We start from the raw sequence: 17,227 nt of genomic DNA, 5'->3' as shown, positions 1-17,227 counted from the left end.
AAGTAACCCCTCACTCACATTTCTGTAAGTAACCCCAATAAAACTTACTGACTCACCAAGTCACATTTTGGTGGTATCCATATTTTGATCCATTGTGGGCTCCCTATCTGGGGTGATAGGTTGTGTCTGGTGTGTGCATTGTGTCTCCCCTGTGAAGTCTGTCACACATCACTCCTGGCAGTCCCTGTGATGTGGGAGGGACTCATTTGGCAAGAGTGCTTTCTCTGCAAGCATGAGGATCTGAGTTCAAGTCCCCAGCACCCATGTAAAAAGCCAAGCAAGAATGTGTGTACCTGAAACCTCAGCACAGGATGGTAGAGACAGGCATGTCCCAGGTTAATGGCTGGCTGGCTGGCTTGGCCCAAATGAGCTTTAGAGTCAGTGAAAGACCCTATGTTAAGTGAATAAGGTTTAAAAAAGAAAAGAAAAGAAAGACACCCATTATTCTCTGGTTTCCACATACATGCATTTGTTGCACATACCTACGCACTCACCATGTACCATAGACTCACAAAACTACTGATATCTCTCCTTGATCTAACCTTCATCTTCCAGGTGTTCTTTGAACTTCTGACTCCCTGCCTCGGCCTCTCAGTTGGCTTCCATGTAGCAGCTTCCTGGCCAAATGGCCCTCTTTGGAGTTAAGGTTTCCTGGGATCTGGCCTTGCATCATCAATCCAGTTCTGTCTGTATACTGTGGTTTCACTGGCTCCATAAGCCATTGTTTGCTGTAGTCCCGGAGCAAGTCAATAAGGACATTCTTATTCCCAACCTGCTCAGCCTTGGCCCATGTTCTCAAGTTCATTAGCATGACTTTAAAATGATCCCAGTGGGGCTGGAGATGGTTCAGGCGTTAAGAGCACTTGGAGCTGTTCCAGAGGACCAGGGTTTAGTTTCCATCATCCATAGCAGGTGGCTCACGACTGCTTGTAACTCCAATTTAGGAGCTCCAGTGCCTTCCCCTAGCTTCCAAGGGTAGTGCACACACATGATGCACATACACTCAGGCACACACACATACACATTAACAAAGCTTTACAATGACCACAGTGTTTTTAGACACATTGAGGGCTAGTTCCTGAATTCATTTTTGAGTCTCGTTGCTCTGTGGTTATTTGAACCATGTGATGTAGTGAAAGTCACACTTCAGGTTTCTGGACCAACCCTTAAAAATAGCTGAGCCGATACCATCTTGTCCACTAGTAGGCCATCATGCAAGTGGGACTACTCTGTACATTTATGAACAAACTAAAAGATTATTGCTTTGGTTTTGGAGTGGTTCATTATATAGCAGCAGATAATTGATATGGTTACCTCACCTCATTCCCAGCCTCAGCTAATTATTTTGTACTTCTGTACCACCTAATTGTGTGGTTTTGCTTGCTTGCTTACTTTTCCTCTTAACAGTTATTTTGAACCTGATGATCTCATGCATGATCAATAGGCTGGTAGAGTTATAAGAACTAGTAGGGAGTCAGGCGGTATTTAATCCTAGCACTGGGGGGGGGGGAGCCTGGAGGATCTCTGTGAGTTTGAGGCCAACCTGGTCTACAGAGCAAGATCCAGGACAGACACCAAAACTACACAGAGAAACCCTGTCTCGAAAAACAAAAACAAAAAAAACAAACAAAAAACTAGTAGGGAGGTTGTGTGGTGTTGTCACATGCTTTTAATCCCAGCACTTGGGAGGCAGAGGCAGGTGGATCTCAGTGAGTTCATGGCCAGCCTGGTCTACAAAGAAAGTTCCAGGATAGCCAGGCTTACACAGAGAAACCCTATCTTGAAAAACACAACAAAAAAACTAATGGGGAAAGCATGGCTCTAGATTCAACAATCACAAAAGACCCCAGGGTTACAAAGCGGAGAGCCAAGATGAACTTTAAATTAAATATGATTTAAAAAAAAAAAAAAAAAAAAAAAAAACTTTCACCAAGATGGTGCTGAAAGCAAAAAAGGAAGCTCCTACCCCTCCCAAAGCCGAAGCCAAAGCAAAAGCTTTGAAAGCCAAGAAGGCAGTACTGAGAGGCATCCACAGCCACAAAATGAAGCCCAAGACGCTGAGTTCCGGAGGCAGACCAAATATCCTCGAAAGAGAGCGCCCAGGAGAAACAAGCTTGGCCACTATGCCATCATCAAATTCCCCCTGACCACTGAGTCAGCCATGAAGAAGATAGAAGACAACAACACACTTGTGCTCATTGTGGATGTCAAGGCCAACAATCACCAGATCAAACAGACTGTAAAGAAACTATGACATTGATGTGGCCAAAGTCAACATGCTGTGGGATGGTCTGTATGTTAAATTGCTCTCATTGGTCAATAAATAAAACACTGATTGGCCAGTGGCCAGGCAGGAAGTATAGGTGGGACTAACAGAGAGGAGAACTGGAACAGGAAGGCAGAGAGAGAGACACTGCCAGCCGCTGCCATGACAAGCAGCATGTGAAGATGCTGGTAAGCCATGAGCCACATGGCAAGGTATAGATTTATGGAAATGGATTAATTTAAGCTATAAGAACAATTAGCAAGAAGCCTACCATGGCCATACAGCTTGTAAGCAATAAGTCTCTGTTTACTTGGTTGGGTCTGAGCGGCTGTGGAACTGGTGGGTGACAGAGATTTGTCCTGACTGTGGGCAAGGCAGGAAAATTCTAGCTACATCAACATCCTCATATGGCCTGACGAGAGAAGAAGGTGTACTTTCGGTTGGCTCCTGACTATGATGCTCTGGATGTTGCCAACAAAACTGGGATCATCTAAACTGAGTCCACGTGGCCAATTCTTTTTTTTTTTAAAGATTTATTTATTTATTATGCATACAATATTCTGTCTGCATATATTCCTACACCCCAGAAGAGGGCACCAGATCTCATTACAGATGGTTGTGAGCCACCATGTGGTTGCTGGGAATTGAACTCAGGACCTCTGGAAGAGCAGTTGGTGCTCTTAACCTCTGAGCCATCTCTCCAGCCCCAGGTGGCTAATTCTAAATATACTTTTTCACCATAAAAACAAAACAAAAACCACCACTGTAAGTGGCCAGCACATAGAATATCTGACACAAAATGATAAGTAAATGCTTGTTTAAAATATGGAAGAGAGGCTGAAGAGATGGTTAGAGATGGTTTGGCGGTTAAGAACATCTGTTCCTCTTGCACATCAGGGACCCAGGTTCAGTTCCCAGCATCCACGTGGTGGTTCACATCCATGTGTAGTAAGTCTGGCTCCAGGGGATCCAATGCCCTCTTCTGACCTTGGAGGACAGCACATGCAGACACGCAGGCAAACTCATCAATTTTAAAATAAGAAGCATGGTGCCTCAGACCTGCAATCTCAGCAACAGAGAGCCTGAGAATCACCATGAGTTCTAGCCAGCCTGGGTTACCAAGTGGCACCCTGTCTTCAAAAGTAGGGGGGGGGCAAGAATGTACATAATGCTAGCATTTGAGAGGTGGAGGCAGGAGGATCAGGAGTTCAAGATCATCCCCGACTGCTTAATGAGGGCCAGGCCAGCCAAAACTACATGAGACCTAGAGTCTAAATAAGTAAACAAATAATAAGTAAAAACAAAGGAAGGGAGAGACGGTAGAGGGCAGGTGGAAGAAGGAGAGACTGGAAGCGAAACCAAAACCAAAACGAAGAATCCAACACAAACGTGCTTGTTTCAGCACTTCTACAAGGAAGCGCTTGATTAAGCGGGTTGCCAGCTCGGTCAGCAATTCACAGCACTTTGAGGGACTAACAAGCCCCCAAAGGGATTTCCCCTCCGTCATCTCACGTGATCATCACAACCTAGAAAGGCGAGCCTAGATATTCTGCGCCCCCTGGAAACAGACACCAAGAAGGCACATCACAAAGCTGGTAACTGTGATTGAACTCCCTTCTTGTGCATCTCCTCACTGGGCCCTGGTCCTGATGTTGAACTCCAAAGACGCGCACACCTGCGCCTGAGCAGAATGAGCCAGCCAATGAAGGACCCGCATCCAGGGAGGAGGGACAGGGACGCTGCCAATGACGGAGCCCTCCCTGAGACAGATGTAGCTAATGGAGATCTCGTACTGCAGAGGGACGGTTGCTCGACCAATGAAAGGCTGGGACCGACCCGGCTGCAAGGCCAGCCGGCCAGTGGGACGCCAGGGCGGGGCGCGCAGTCGAGCGCCAACCGCGAGCGGGGATCCGCAGCGTGCAGCCCGGTCACCACCCGCCATGGCCCGCGCTGCCCCGCTGCTCGCCATGCTGGCCACGCTTCTCACCGCCGCCGCTGCAGGCGGAGACGCCCCGCCCGGAAAAATCGGTGCGGGAAGGATGTGGTGGGGTGCTCACTGAGGGGCACGGGAGGGAAGAGGCTTTGCAGATGACCGGGGGGCGGGGGAGGGCAGGGGAGGACGGCTCGGGGGAGGAGCTGGATGCAGGAGAGGCTAGGAGCCGGTGGGCGCGGAAGGAGAGTGCACAGGGGAGGTGCTGATGGGGAGGGTGGCGTGGTCACGGGGAGAGGACCACCTGGGAAGGAGGAGGCCCGGGCAGGAATAGCCACTGACAGCTGTCCGCATGGTCACGGAGCATTTGCTTCTGGAGAAGCTCTCGGGTAACAAGACGGGAGCTGGGCGGTGGCGTTCGCAGGGGTCGGCTGACGGCCCCGTGTGTGGCAGCAGGCTATGGCTGTGGCTCCTTCAGGACGCCAGGTCCTTTCCTGGGATGAGAAAGTTCCGTGTCTGGAGGTTTGGCAGGTTCCGCGGGCTCTAAGAAGGCTTCCTAGAAGTAACATCTAACCAGAACTTCCGGTCTGTAGAAGGTAGTTCCTTCCGCGGGATAGAACAATAGCTTGCTGGGGGTCGATTTGCTGAGTGACAGAGTGAGGACTTCTTTTCTTTCCCTCTCTGGCTTGCTAGACAAGCATTCTGCTGCACAGCCCCGCAGCCCAGTATGGAGAACTCTTAATGGCAGTCATTTTTCTTTATTATTATTTGTGTGGTTTCACCCCAACATTTTATTCCGAAGTTATTCAGACATACAGCAAAGTTGAAAGAATTTTACAATCTCATCCATGTGCCCAGCACCCATTCTGCTATTTGCTACTGACACTATTCACATTTTGGTGCACTTCAAAATAAATTGCAGGCACCAGGACACCTCACTAAATACACAATTGTGTAGTCACTCCCTGGTTCCATGTGTGTACACGACTTTTTTTTTTCCTTTGTTTTGTTTTAACTCTGCATGACTCAAAGGTTCTCAAATCTCTTTGCACACGAATTCCCACAACCAGAAATGCTGAGTTCCTAGTTGTGGGGAGGGCAGAGTAAATAATTCCACTAGACTGCCTCCATGGACTCCAGTTGTCAGGAGTGCCTTGGGACATCTGAGAGAACATTGATTTGTCAGGGCCAGTACAGTGCTAAAGCTTAATTGTGTAAGAAAGCTACAACAGGCCGCAGAGGGTTAAGGCCGAGAGAACATACTGGAAATTGATTTATGACTAAGAGTCCACGCAAGAGAGAATCCTGGGGGCTCCAGTATTAAGAGGAGGCCTAATGAAGGTTGACTTAGAGCAGGCTTGGAAGGATAGGGAAGAGTTGGGCAGGCAGGGACCAGGGATGTGCAGTACTTTTTCTTGGGGAGAGGCAGCAAGGACTCCCCCCCATTAGAACCAAATGGTGATTCCATAGCTCGCAGCCTACTTTCTTCCAGCTTGTCCCCAGACACACCTCCCCCCAAGTCTTCCCGATCGATGACAAGCTGCCCTTTAGCTTTCCTGAAAGCCTTCATCCCCCTTGGTGGTTTGGACTGGACTAGGAAGGAGGACAAAGTGCTTCCTGTTAAAGGTCACAGTCCTTGGGCTCCATCGGGATCCTATCTCAGTGCTTCTGAGAGGCCAGAGGACCCTTTCGAGTCCCCCTCGAGGCCCTGCCCATGCTGTTCGTTCTCTCACTGGCATGCAGGTTTTTCTCTAGGGTCCCGCTCAAATGCGTTCTCTCTGCGAAGTGTGTATCTGTTGCTTCCTTCTCAGGACTCCCTGAAAGCCTCTTGTCTTGCTTGGTTATGGATTGTTTTAGCTGATTGTGCATGAGTCTCCGCCCATTGGCTGCTTAGGCTCCTGGGAACCAACACCCTCCTTGGTTCGTCTCAGAGCCTTGGCACATCTTATAGGGCACAGAGCAGTGTCTGTTCTGTATGTTCCATAAGCCTGCTCACAGTGATGTGCCATCTTCCTTATAGCCTGGGGGAGTGGGGGCTGAATGTGGCACCTCCAGACCTTGCAATGTCAATTTGTTTGGAGAAAATAGGTAGTTTGGGACTCTCCAGAGGAAGAGGAGGGGAAGAGAGCAGAGTGGTTGAGAAAAAAAGTGAAGGATATTCCTGGAAGTGATTCTTAAGTACTGAGAAAAAGGTGTTGGTTATTTCAACGTGCAATAGATATCTCCTGGACTTTGTTATCTGCGAGGGTCTGGGGACAGCATAATCCTGCTTCCTCTCTGTCCTCAAGCCATTTGAATATGGTGTGGCAAAGGCAGAGTGAGCTGCTGGAACATGCATGAGAAACAGACACCTGTCTCTCCTTAGAAGGTGTCTCTGGCAAGCTGTGCTAAAGACAGCCTGGGGATTTCTCCTTGGGGACTGGAGAAGTCTTTATCTTCTTGCCTGGCTGGAGGGGAATACTGGGCTGTCAGTGAGAGGAAAGCAGTGTTTCGGGTGTTGGGCAGACAGAATTGCACATAAGGCAATAGCCCAGCCCAAGGGTTTCATAACTAGTTCACTCTCCTCCCTCAGCGATATTTGTTGACAACTATCCGTCTAGACAGTGGTTCCTAGCGGCATCAGGTGGTAGGTTGGACTTCGACCAAAAGGCCTGTAAAGGGCCAAAGAGTAAATATTTTGAGTTTTACAGACCATTTCAAGGTATTTTCCTGCTGACAGTAAGTAAAAGAAAGGGTGTGGCTTTGTGGGCGGATGTCATCAGCACCAGGAGGCTGAGAGGGAGACTCACTTGAGCCCAGGAGTTCAAGGCTAGCCTAAGCAGCATGGTGAAACCCTATCTCAAAAAAGAAAAGAAAGGCCGGTCGGTGGTGGTGCATGCCTTTAATCCCAGCACTCGGGAGGCAGAGCCAGGTGAATCTCTGTGAGTTCGAGGCCAACCTGGGCTACAGAGTGAGTTCCAGGAAAGGCGCAAAGCTACACGGAGAAACCCTGTCTCAAAAAAACCAAAAAAAAGAAAGAAAGAAAAGGAAGAAAGCCTGCTGTACATGGTGACACACGCCTTTAATCCCAGCACTGGGGAGGCAGAGGCAGGCAGATCTCTATGAGTTCAAGGCCAGCCTGGTCTATAGAGGGAAGCCTTGTCTCAAAACAAAGAAAGACAGACATGTGCTATAAAACATGTAAAACAAGCCTGTACTTGGATTCTGGCCTATGGGCTGTAGTTTGTTGGTCCTGAATTGAGGAAAGGAATGGTTTCCAGCCCACCAATGGAAGGGCATGAGGTCCGTAACTGCTTTCACCAGTTAACCCTGAAATAAGAAAAATGGAGGGTGTGAGTCTTGAACATCGATTGATGTATAGAGGGGCTGCGCGCATGCCATGGCACTCGTGTGAAGATCAGGGAACAGCTTGCAGGAGTCAGGTCTCTCCTTCCACTACGTGGAAGTGATCAAACTTCCAGGGATCAAACTCAGGTCAAGAAATAGGCTTGACATCGAGCCATCTAATTGGCCCAATTTATATAATCTCTCTCTCTGTCTCTGTCTCTGTCTCTCTCTGTGTGTGTGTGTGTGTGTGTGTGTGTGTGTGTGTGACTGTCTCTCTCTCTCTTTCTCTGTCTGTCTGTCTTTTGGTTTGGTTTTTCAGACAGGGTCTCTCTATGTAGCCCTGGCTTTCCTAGAGTTCTCTGTAGACAAAATTGGCCTCGAGCTGAGAGATCTGCTTGCCTTTGCCTCCCAAGAGCTTGAATCAAAGGTGTGCACCACCACCACCATCACCCGGCTCAATTTATTCTCTTTTAAGAGCATTCTGAATTTTGAGATTCTTTCCTTCTCTCTTGCCGCTAGGGTCTTCCTTTGTCTGATGAGGATGGCAGTAGGTGTGTTGGGTGGGGATTGAGAGGGCAGCCTTTGATCGTTAGGCTTAGAGCATCTGAAAACTCGGACTGTGAACTCCCCCTTTGAAATTCCGTAAGCCTGCCGAGGACGTGCAAGTACCAGCAGCCCCCGCTCTGCCCGGGGTAGCGCATGAGTAACCAGCCTCTCTCCCATTGTGCCTTCTCTCCTTCCCTGCTTTGTTTGCTGGCCTTGCTGACAGCTGTTATTGGAGCTGGGATCGGGGGCTCTGCCGTGGCCCATTTCCTTCAGCAACACTTTGGACCCCGGGTGCAAATTGTCGTCTATGAGAAAGGGGCTGTGGGTGGCCGCCTGGCCACCATCTCCGTCAACAAGCAGAACTACGAGAGCGGGGCAGCCTCCTTCCATTCCCTGAGCCTCCACATGCAGGACTTCCTCAAGCTGCTAGGTGAGTGTCCAGCGCCGGGGTCTGGTGCCGGGTGCCTCAGGCCCTTCCCAGACTCCCTCCGGTTCCTTACGGTCAGATAGTCACTTAGCTCCATCTCCTCGTTTTACAGATGGAGCAGCTGAGACCAGAGAGGGGAAAGAACTTGCCTGAGGTACACAGTGAGTTAGTTGCAGAGCCGGGATTAGAACTGAGGTTTGACTCCCAGGCCAGTCCTTCCCTTTCAGTGTACTGCCTCTTAGTTATTGCAACCATATCAGCAGTGTCCACATCCCGTTGCCCACCAGATCCTTGGTATCCATCTACGAGGTGGTATGTGGACAGTTCCTCAAACCCAGTCAGCCTTCAGGATGAGAGACAGATCTCCCTGTAGAGAGGCTGGAGCTCAAATCATTAATATCCTTCTGCTTACGTGGTAAAGTTGGGGCTCAAAGCCGGCATCACCTAAACTCCAAATACACATGCCATCTGCTGAAGAAGTTCCAGTTCTCAAAGGTGGTCCTGTAGGATCACATCTTGTAGATCTGCCAAGTGCATACATGCAAGCTCATTGGCTCCAGCAGGGTTTGCCAGAGCAGAAGGTTGAAATGCCCTCTCTGCCCACCCTCTCTGTACTTGGGGTGAAACAGAATGCCATGGAAGTCTACAGTGGACTGTCCAGGATGCAGGGTGTTGTATATGTTATGTCGGGGTAGAAGGAACTAAATCTTGGCCATATACATATTCATGAGTGGAGTGTTCTTTTGAGTTGTAGAATGCTGAGAAGCTGGAAGGAGCTAGTGTGAGTTCAGGGACCCAGATCAAAGCTAGCCCTGCCCTGTGAGCCCTTGAATATTCTGGAATGGTAGCATTTCCCTCCGTCTTGGCTGAGCAAATCCCTGTTGAAAGAAATACAAAATGGTACACTGTGTGCATTTTCTTATTCACTGGGAAGGGCAAACGTTTTTTTCTCAGTGTATTCATCAGCATGCTACTTATAGACAAGAAGCACAAAAGCACAAGATAGACAGACAGCTCCAGCCGTGTGCGTCAGGAAGGCCCCAGTACAAAAGCTCAAGTACTGCTGGGCCTCCTGGGGGCCGTGAAGGGGAGCTGAGGGGCTGCTGGTCTCCGCAGGGCTGAGACAGCGGCGCGAGGTGGTGGGCAGGAGCGCCATCTTCGGCGGGGAGCACTTCGTGCTGGAGGAAACCGACTGGTACCTGCTGAACCTCTTCCGCCTCTGGTGGTACTACGGCATCAGCTTCCTGAGGCTGCAGATGTGGGTGGAGGAAGTCATGGAGAAGTTCATGAGGTAGGGGCCGGGCGGAGCTGCAGAACGTCGATGACGACGGTAGGAGGCCAGAGAAGGTCTCAGGAAGGAGCTGATTGATTGGGAATTGTGAAAGAAGATTGAAGGGAGTAGACGCAAGGACCCTGAACGATTCGGTCCCGGGCTTTCGGGCCCTAATCTTTATTCCTTCCTCCTACTTAATGCATGGGTTGCAAACTCAGTCACTTACAAAGGCTGACATGGAGTTAAGTAAGCGAGACTCCTGGGTGGAAGAGAGCAGGGGTGGCGTGGGGGGGTGGGGGAGGGGGGTGGGGGAGGAGTAGCCTGAAGAGCGAGGCCATCTGAGGGAGGCAGCAGCTGCAGCAGCCCACTGTGGCCAGCCACCAGGGATCGTGTCGTGAAATTTTCCAGCTTTTCGGTCTCTATCACCAATTGATTTTGTGACCCCCCCCCAACCAAATGAAACATTCATGTAGGCCATGTGCCGCCTGGGGTCACCCGTTTGCAAGCTTTCTGTCCCCACTTTGTCCCTCTAGGACAGTGCTTCTCAACCTTCCTAGTTGTTGTGACCCTTGGATGCCGTTCCTCATGGTGTGGTGACCCCGAGACCATAAAGTTATTTCGTTGTTACTTCATAACTGTAATTTTGTTACTGTTGTGAATCATTATGTAAATATCCGATATACAGGATAGCTGGGAAGGGGGGTCAAGGCCCACTGGTTGAGAACCCCTGCTCTAGAACAATTCTCTTAGCTCTTTTCTCTTGGGTGCTGGGCCCTCCCTATCACCTCCAGAGACAGAGGACACGTGGTCTGCGCCTGCTCTGTCCTCACATGCCAAGCAGCCGGCCACTCCTCTTCTGTAGGCCCCCTGCTTCCTGAGCAGAGGCTGCCCCTCTGCCCCCGTCACAGACTCTCCTCAGTGTCAGATGCCCGGGTGTGGTCCCATGGCACCCTTCTCTGCTTTCTTCCATTTTCCACTCCCTCCCCGCTCTGTGATTAGGCCCTACGAGGTGACACGTCTCCGTTACGTTCTCCAGACGTCCCTCAAAGTTTCTGTACTCTTTCCTTTTAAACTGATCCCTTGATAGTTGTACACATGTACGGAATGCATTCTGGTCACAGTCATGCCTCCTCCCTCTTACGCTCCTTCCACTCCCACCGAGGCCCCATCCCACCGTCAGGTCTTCCGTTCTGATTTTGGTTGGCTTTGCCATCCACTGGGTTTAACCAGGGCTGCTCATATGGGCATTGGACAGTGGAGCTGTCCTCTGGAGCATGGGAATCTCGCCATCGAAGATGATGACTTCCTCTTCTCCAGCAGCCCTGGCCTGCCTTAGCTTCCTTGGGTGAGTCGGGGTCCCTTGAGCCCCTCACCGCCTATGACTCCATCTTGTGCAGGCAACTACAGTTGCTGTGAGTTCGTGAGTGCCACAGCCGTGCCATGCCCATAACACTGTTGCACAACCCTTCTCCCCACCACCCAGGCCCCCCCCCCCTTCTGCCTTTGTTTAACACAGAGTCTCACTGTGTAGTCCAGACTGGCCTCAAACTCACAATACTCCTGTGTCGTCATCCAAATTCCTGGGATTGCACTACTTCCATTATATACCCAGTCCTACTCAGCCCCTTCTCTCTGCTTTTCTCTCTTGTCGGTTTTAAGTAGCTCTGCCATGCTGACCGTCTCCTCTTGTAGAAGTAAGTTCTACCAGTCTTCTTCCGGTCCCACATCCCTGTCTTTTTCCAGTCCTACATCCCTGTCCTCCAGTCCACATCCCTGTCTTCTTCCAGACCTCCTGTCTTCCAGTCCACATCCTGTCTTCTTCCAGTCCACATCCCTGTCTTTCCTTCCAGTCCCATCACATCCCTGTCTTCTTCCAGTCCACATCCCTGTCTTCCAGTCCACATCCCTGTCTTCTTCCAGTCCACATCCCTGTCTTCTTCCAGTCCACATCCCTGTCTTCTTCCAGTCCACATCCCTGTTTTCTTCCAGTCCACATCCTGTCTGTCTTCCAGTCCACATCCCTGTCTTCTTCCAGTCCACATCCCTGTCTTCTTCCAGTCCACATCCCTGTCTTCTTCCAGTCCACATCCCTGTCTTCTTCCAGTCCACATCCCTGTCTTCTTCCAGTCCACATCCCTGTCTTCTTCCAGTCCACATCCCTGTCTTCTTCCAGTCCACATCCCTGTCTTCTTCCAGTCCACATCCCTGTCTTCTTCCTGTCTTCTTCCAGTCCACATCCCTGTCTTCTTCCAGTCCACATCCCTGTCTCTTCTTCCAGTCCACATCCCTGTCTTCTTTCCAGTCCACATCCCTGTCTTCTTCCAGTCCACATCCCTGTCTTCTTCCAGTCCACATCCCTGTCTTCTTCCAGTCCACATCCCTGTCTTCTTCCAGTCCACATCCCTGTCTTCTTCCAGTCCACATCCCTGTCTTCTTCCAGTCCACATCCCTGTCTTCTTCCTGTCTTCTTCCAGTCCACATCCCTGTCTTCTTCCAGTCCACATCCCTGTCTTCTTCCAGTCCCCATCCACATCCCTGTCCTTCTTCCAGTCCACATCCCTGTCTTCTTCCAGTCCACATCCCTGTCTTCTTCCAGTCCACATCCCTGTCTTCTTCCAGTCCACATCCCTGTCTTCTTCTCCAGTCCACATCCTGTCTTCTTCCTGTCTTCTTCCAGTCCACATCCCTGTCCTTCTTCTCCAGTCCACATCCCTGTCTTCTTCCTGTCTTCTTCCAGTCCACATCCCTGTCTTCTTCCAGTCCACATCCCTGTCTTCTTCCTGTCTTCTTCCAGTCCACATCCCTGTCCTCTCTTCCAGTCCACATCCCTGTCTCCCTTCCTTCCAGTCCACATCCCTGTCTTCTTCCAGTCCACATCCCTGTCTTCTTCCAGTCCATCCCTCCTCATCCCTGTCCTGTCTTCTTCCAGTCCACATCCCTGTCTTCTTCCTAGTCCACATCCCTGTCTTCTTCCAGTCCACATCCCTGTCTTCTTCCTGTCTTCTTCCAGTCCACATCCCTGTCTTCTTCCAGTCCACATCCCTGTCTTCTTCCAGTCCACATCCCTGTCTTCTTCCAGTCCACATCCCTGTCTTCTTCTGTCTTCTTCCAGTCCACATCCCTGTCTTCTTCCAGTCCACATCCCTGTCTTCTTCCAGTCCACATCCCTGTCTTCTTCTAGTCCACATCCCTGTCTTCTTCCAGTCCACATCCCTGTCTTCTTCCTGTCTTCTTCCAGTCCACATCCCTGTCTTCTTCCAGTCCACATCCCTGTCTTCTTCCAGTCCCACATCCCTGTCTTCTTCCAGTCCACATCCCTGTCTTCTTCCAGTCCACATCCCTGTCTTCTTCCAGTCCACATCCCTGTCTTCTTCAGTCCACATCCCTGTCTTCTTCCAGTCCACATCCCTGTCTTCTTCCTGTCTTCTTCCAGTCCACATCCCTGTCTTCTTCCTGTCTTCTTCCAGTCCACATCCCTGTCTTCTTCCAGTCCACATCCCTGTCCTTCTCTTCCAGTCCACATCCCTGTCTTCTTCCAGTCCACATCCCTGTCTTCTTCCAGTCCCACATCCCTGTCTTCTTCCAGTCCACATCCCTGTCTTCTTCCAGTCCACATCCCTGTCTTCTTCCTGTCTTCTTCCAGTCCACATCCCTGTCTTCTTCCAGTCCACATCCCTGTCTTCTTCCAGTCCACATCCCTGTCTTCTTCCAGTCCACATCCCTGTCTTCTTCCAGTCCACATCCCTGTCTTCTTCCAGTCCACATCCCTGTCTTCTTCCAGTCCACATCCCTGTCTTCTTCCAGTCCCACATCCCTGTCTTCTTCCAGTCCCACATCCCTGTCTTCTTCCAGTCCACATCCCTGTCCTCTTCCAGTCCACATCCCTGTCTTCTTCCAGTCCACATCCCTGTCTTCTTCCAGTCCACATCCCTGTCTTCTCTTCCAGTCCACATCCCTGTCTTCTTCCAGTCCCACATCCCTGTCTTCTTCCAGTCCCCATCCCTGTCTTCTTCCAGTCCACATCCCTGTCTTCTTCCAGTCCCACATCCCTGTCTTCTTCCAGTCCACATCCCTGTCTTCTTCAGTCCACATCCCTGTCTTCTTCCAGTCCACATCCCTGTCTTCTTCCAGTCCACATCCCTGTCTTCTTCTAGTCCACATCCCTGTCTTCTTCCAGTCCACATCCCTGTCTTCTTCCTGTCTTCTTCCAGTCCACATCCCTGTCTTCTTCCAGTCCACATCCCTGTCTTCTTCCAGTCCACATCCCTGTCTTCTTTCCAGTCCACATCCCTGTCTTCTTCCAGTCCACATCCCTGTCTTCTTCAGTCCACATCCCTGTCTTCTTCCAGTCCACATCCCTGTCTTCTTCCTGTCTTCTTCCAGTCCACATCCCTGTCTTCTTCCTGTCTTCTTTCAGTCCACATCCCTGTCTTCTTCCAGTCCACATCCCTGTCTTCTTCCAGTCCACATCCCTGTCTTCTTCCAGTCCACATCCCTGTCTTCTTCCAGTCCACATCCCTGTCTTCTTCCAGTCCACATCCCTGTCCTCTTCCAGTCCACATCCCTGTCTTCTTCCTGTCTTCTTCCAGTCCCACATCCCTGTCTTCTTCCAGTCCACATCCCTGTCTTCTTCCAGTCCACATCCCTGTCTTCTTCCAGTCCACATCCCTGTCCTCTTCCAGTCCACATCCCTGTCTTCCAGTCCACATCCCTGTCTTCTTCTTCTCTTCCATCATCCCTGTCTTCTTCCAGTCCACATCCCTGTCCTCTTCCAGTCCACATCCCTGTCTTCTTCCTGTCTTCTTTCAGTCCACATCCCTGTCTTCTTCCAGTCCACATCCCTGTCCACCCTCTGGACACTGCTGTCTAGTGGCCCAGTTGAAAACCAGCCCAGAAAAGACAGCAGTTCAAAGACCAGCTAGTCCAGAATATATCTGCAGGTAGTTCCCATCTGTGCTAGTTCTGGGGCCAGCATGAATAGTAGAGGGACCAGACAGGAGCTCTGAGCAAGTGCGAGTCTGCCAGATCAAGCCAGAGGGGAGGACAGTGGTGTGGTATGAGGCTATTGCCATCAGGCCCAGCTTGGTCTTTGAAGCCAAGACAGACTAGATGCTAGTTTAAAAAAAAAAAAAAAAAAAAAAAAGCCGCTCATGTTCAGAGACATATCGGCACCATGGCGGGGAAGTGTGATGTAATTGGCATCTAGCCACACTAGGAAGCAAGGTACTTTGGGATCCTATTTTTCTTTATCTCTGCACGTCCCTGGCCACCAGTGAGGAGGTACAGACAAGCCGACTGTAGCCACAGAACAGGCCAAAGGGATAAAGTGGCAGGCCTAGAGGACCTCATGCTGGGTGGTCAGCCCCCAAGCCTTTCTGCACAAGACTCCAGTCGCACGTGTCTCCTAGGATCTACAAGTACCAGGCCCATGGCTACGCCTTCTCGGGCGTAGAAGAACTGCTCTACTCACTGGGGGAGACCACCTTTGTCAACATGACCCAGCGTTCGGTGGCCGAGTCCCTGCTCCAGGTGGGGGTCACACAGCGCTTTATTGATGATGTTGTCTCCGCTGTCCTACGGGCCAACTACGGCCAGTCAGCATCCATGCCTGCCTTTGCCGGTGAGTGCACAGCCCTCAGCCTGCCCGTCCACCCTGCCCACATACTCAGAACGAGCCGGGCCCTCTGAAAACCTTGTTCTGGCTTACTACCACCTCCCCATTCTTCCTTTTCTCTCTCTTTTTTTAATCACATTGTATTTTATGTGTGTTGCCTGTGCTCATGGTTGGGAGGGAGGAGTCTCGTCTTGGCAGGAAGGCCCAAGATCTTTCCTACCTTCCCCAGGAGCCATGTCACTAGCTGGGGCTCAGGGCAACCTGTGGTCCGTGGAAGGGGGCAACAAGCTGGTTTGTTCCGGTTTGCTGAAGCTTGCCAAGGCCAGCGTGATCCATGCCACTGTGACCTCTGTGACCCTGCACACTACAGGTGAGTGAAGGGAACAGGAGTTTAGGCCCATCCCGATCCTAACCAGCCCTCCTCCCTCTTCCTCTTCTGTACCTCAACCCTAGTGGTTCCTCCTGCTGAGAAGTATTTCTCAGGAAATCAATGGAAAGGCCCAGCAACACTAGAGGGCGCTGTCATGGTTCGCGTAGAAGCTAGGAAGCTAGGAAGCTTCCTTCAGTGTACCTGCTATTCCTTTGACCACGGAGAATTTGAGTGGCATCCTTGCCTCTGCCAGTCAGCAGCAGAACCAGAAGAAGGACTTAGGCCTTCTAACATCCAGACCAGTGCTCACGCAGCAGCAGCAGCAGCAATATGGAAAGAAGGACAGCCGAGCTGCTCCTGACACCAGATCCTCACTGCACCCCCAGGGCTGGGTCCCAAATGGAAGGGAGGTCAGTGGGTAGAAAGCCAAGGCGTAAATGGACGTTTGTGTTCTCTCTCCTGCTAGAAGGGAAAGCCCTGTACCAGGTGGGGTACGAAAGTGACAAAGGCAACAGCTCTGACTTCTACGACATCGTGGTCATTGCCACGCCCCTGCACCTGGACAACAGCAGCCACAACATCACCTTCGACGGCTTCACCCCGCCCATTGACGACATCCAGGGCTCTTTCCAGCCCACCGTGGTCTCCCTGGTCCATGGCTACCTCAACTCTTCCTACTTCGGTTTCCCCGACCCTAAGCTTTTCCCCTTCGCCAACATACTCACCACAGATTTCCCCAGCTTCTTCTGCACTCTGGACAACATCTGTCCCGTCAACATCTCAGCCAGCTTCCGGCGGAAGCAGCCCCAGGAAGCAGCAGTGTGGCGAGTGCAGTCCCCGAAGCCCCTCCTCCGGACGGAGCTGAAGACCCTCTTCCGTTCCTATTACTCAGTCCAGACAGCCGAGTGGCAGGCCCACCCCCTCTACGGCTCCCGCCGCAGCCCCCCCAAGTTCGCGCTCCATGACCAGCTCTTCTACCTCAATGCCTTGGAGTGGGCGGCTAGCTCCGTGGAGATGATGGCTGTGGCTGCTAAGAACGTGGCCTTACTGGCTTATAACCGCTGGTACCAGGACCTGGACAAGATTGACCAAAAGGACTTGATCCATAAGGTCAAGACTGAACTGTGAGCGTTTCCAGAGAGACTCCAGGAACTCTGTCCCACACTGAAGATGGAGCCCACCCCAGCAGCATAGGACCACCGCCTAAGCCACATTCGTGGGCTGCTCTGCTCTCTCTGTCCTCTGTATGGAGCAGATGTTCCCCCCTGTGGGTCCAGGTGATTCACTATCTGCCTAAGGATCCTTAGAAGCTGCCTTTTTTTTTTTTTTTTTTTTTTTTTTTGGTTTTTGGTTTTTGGTTTTTGGAGGCAGGATTTCTCTGTGTATCCTTGGCTGTCCTGGAACTCTCTCTCTGTAGACCAGGCTGGCCTCGAACTCACAGAGATTCGCCTGCCTCTGCCTCCTGAGTGCTAGG

General features: G+C 51.0%; 1 protein-coding gene and 1 pseudogene across 1 annotated transcript; both read left to right on the top strand.

Moving 5' to 3' along the window:
* The first annotated feature begins 1,934 nt into the window (after positions 1-1,934).
* Positions 1,935-2,760, top strand: LOC114707367 (annotated as a pseudogene).
* A 1,370-nt stretch (positions 2,761-4,130) lies between these two features.
* Pcyox1l (prenylcysteine oxidase 1 like) lies at positions 4,131-17,105 on the top strand. Its single transcript, XM_028890104.2, has 6 exons — positions 4,131-4,294; positions 8,293-8,499; positions 9,613-9,787; positions 15,178-15,389; positions 15,613-15,753; positions 16,220-17,105. The coding sequence occupies exons 1-6, from the start codon at positions 4,207-4,209 to the stop codon at positions 16,879-16,881; spliced, it is 1,485 nt and encodes a 494-aa protein (XP_028745937.2). The 5' UTR covers positions 4,131-4,206; the 3' UTR covers positions 16,882-17,105.
* The last annotated feature ends 122 nt before the right edge of the window (positions 17,106-17,227 follow it).

Source organism: Peromyscus leucopus, chromosome 19 (genome assembly GCF_004664715.2).
Source record: "Peromyscus leucopus breed LL Stock chromosome 19, UCI_PerLeu_2.1, whole genome shotgun sequence".
Taxonomy (NCBI): Eukaryota; Metazoa; Chordata; class Mammalia; order Rodentia; family Cricetidae; genus Peromyscus; species Peromyscus leucopus.
Note: the sequence above shows the minus strand (reverse complement) of the source record. Positions and strands in the feature narration are given on the sequence as shown.

What these genes read in the sequence shown, in the direction of transcription:
- Pcyox1l (XM_028890104.2), top strand. Translation starts at nt 4,207, where the DNA reads ATGGCCCGCGCTGCCCCGCTGCTCGCCATGCTGGCCACGCTTCTCACC. An exon ending in GTCATGGAGAAGTTCATGAG is followed by an intron (nt 9,788 to 15,177) that starts GTAGGGGCCGGG and finishes CGTGTCTCCTAG; the next exon opens with GATCTACAAGTACCAGGCCC. An exon ending in TGTGACCCTGCACACTACAG is followed by an intron (nt 15,754 to 16,219) that starts GTGAGTGAAGGG and finishes CTCTCCTGCTAG; the next exon opens with AAGGGAAAGCCCTGTACCAG.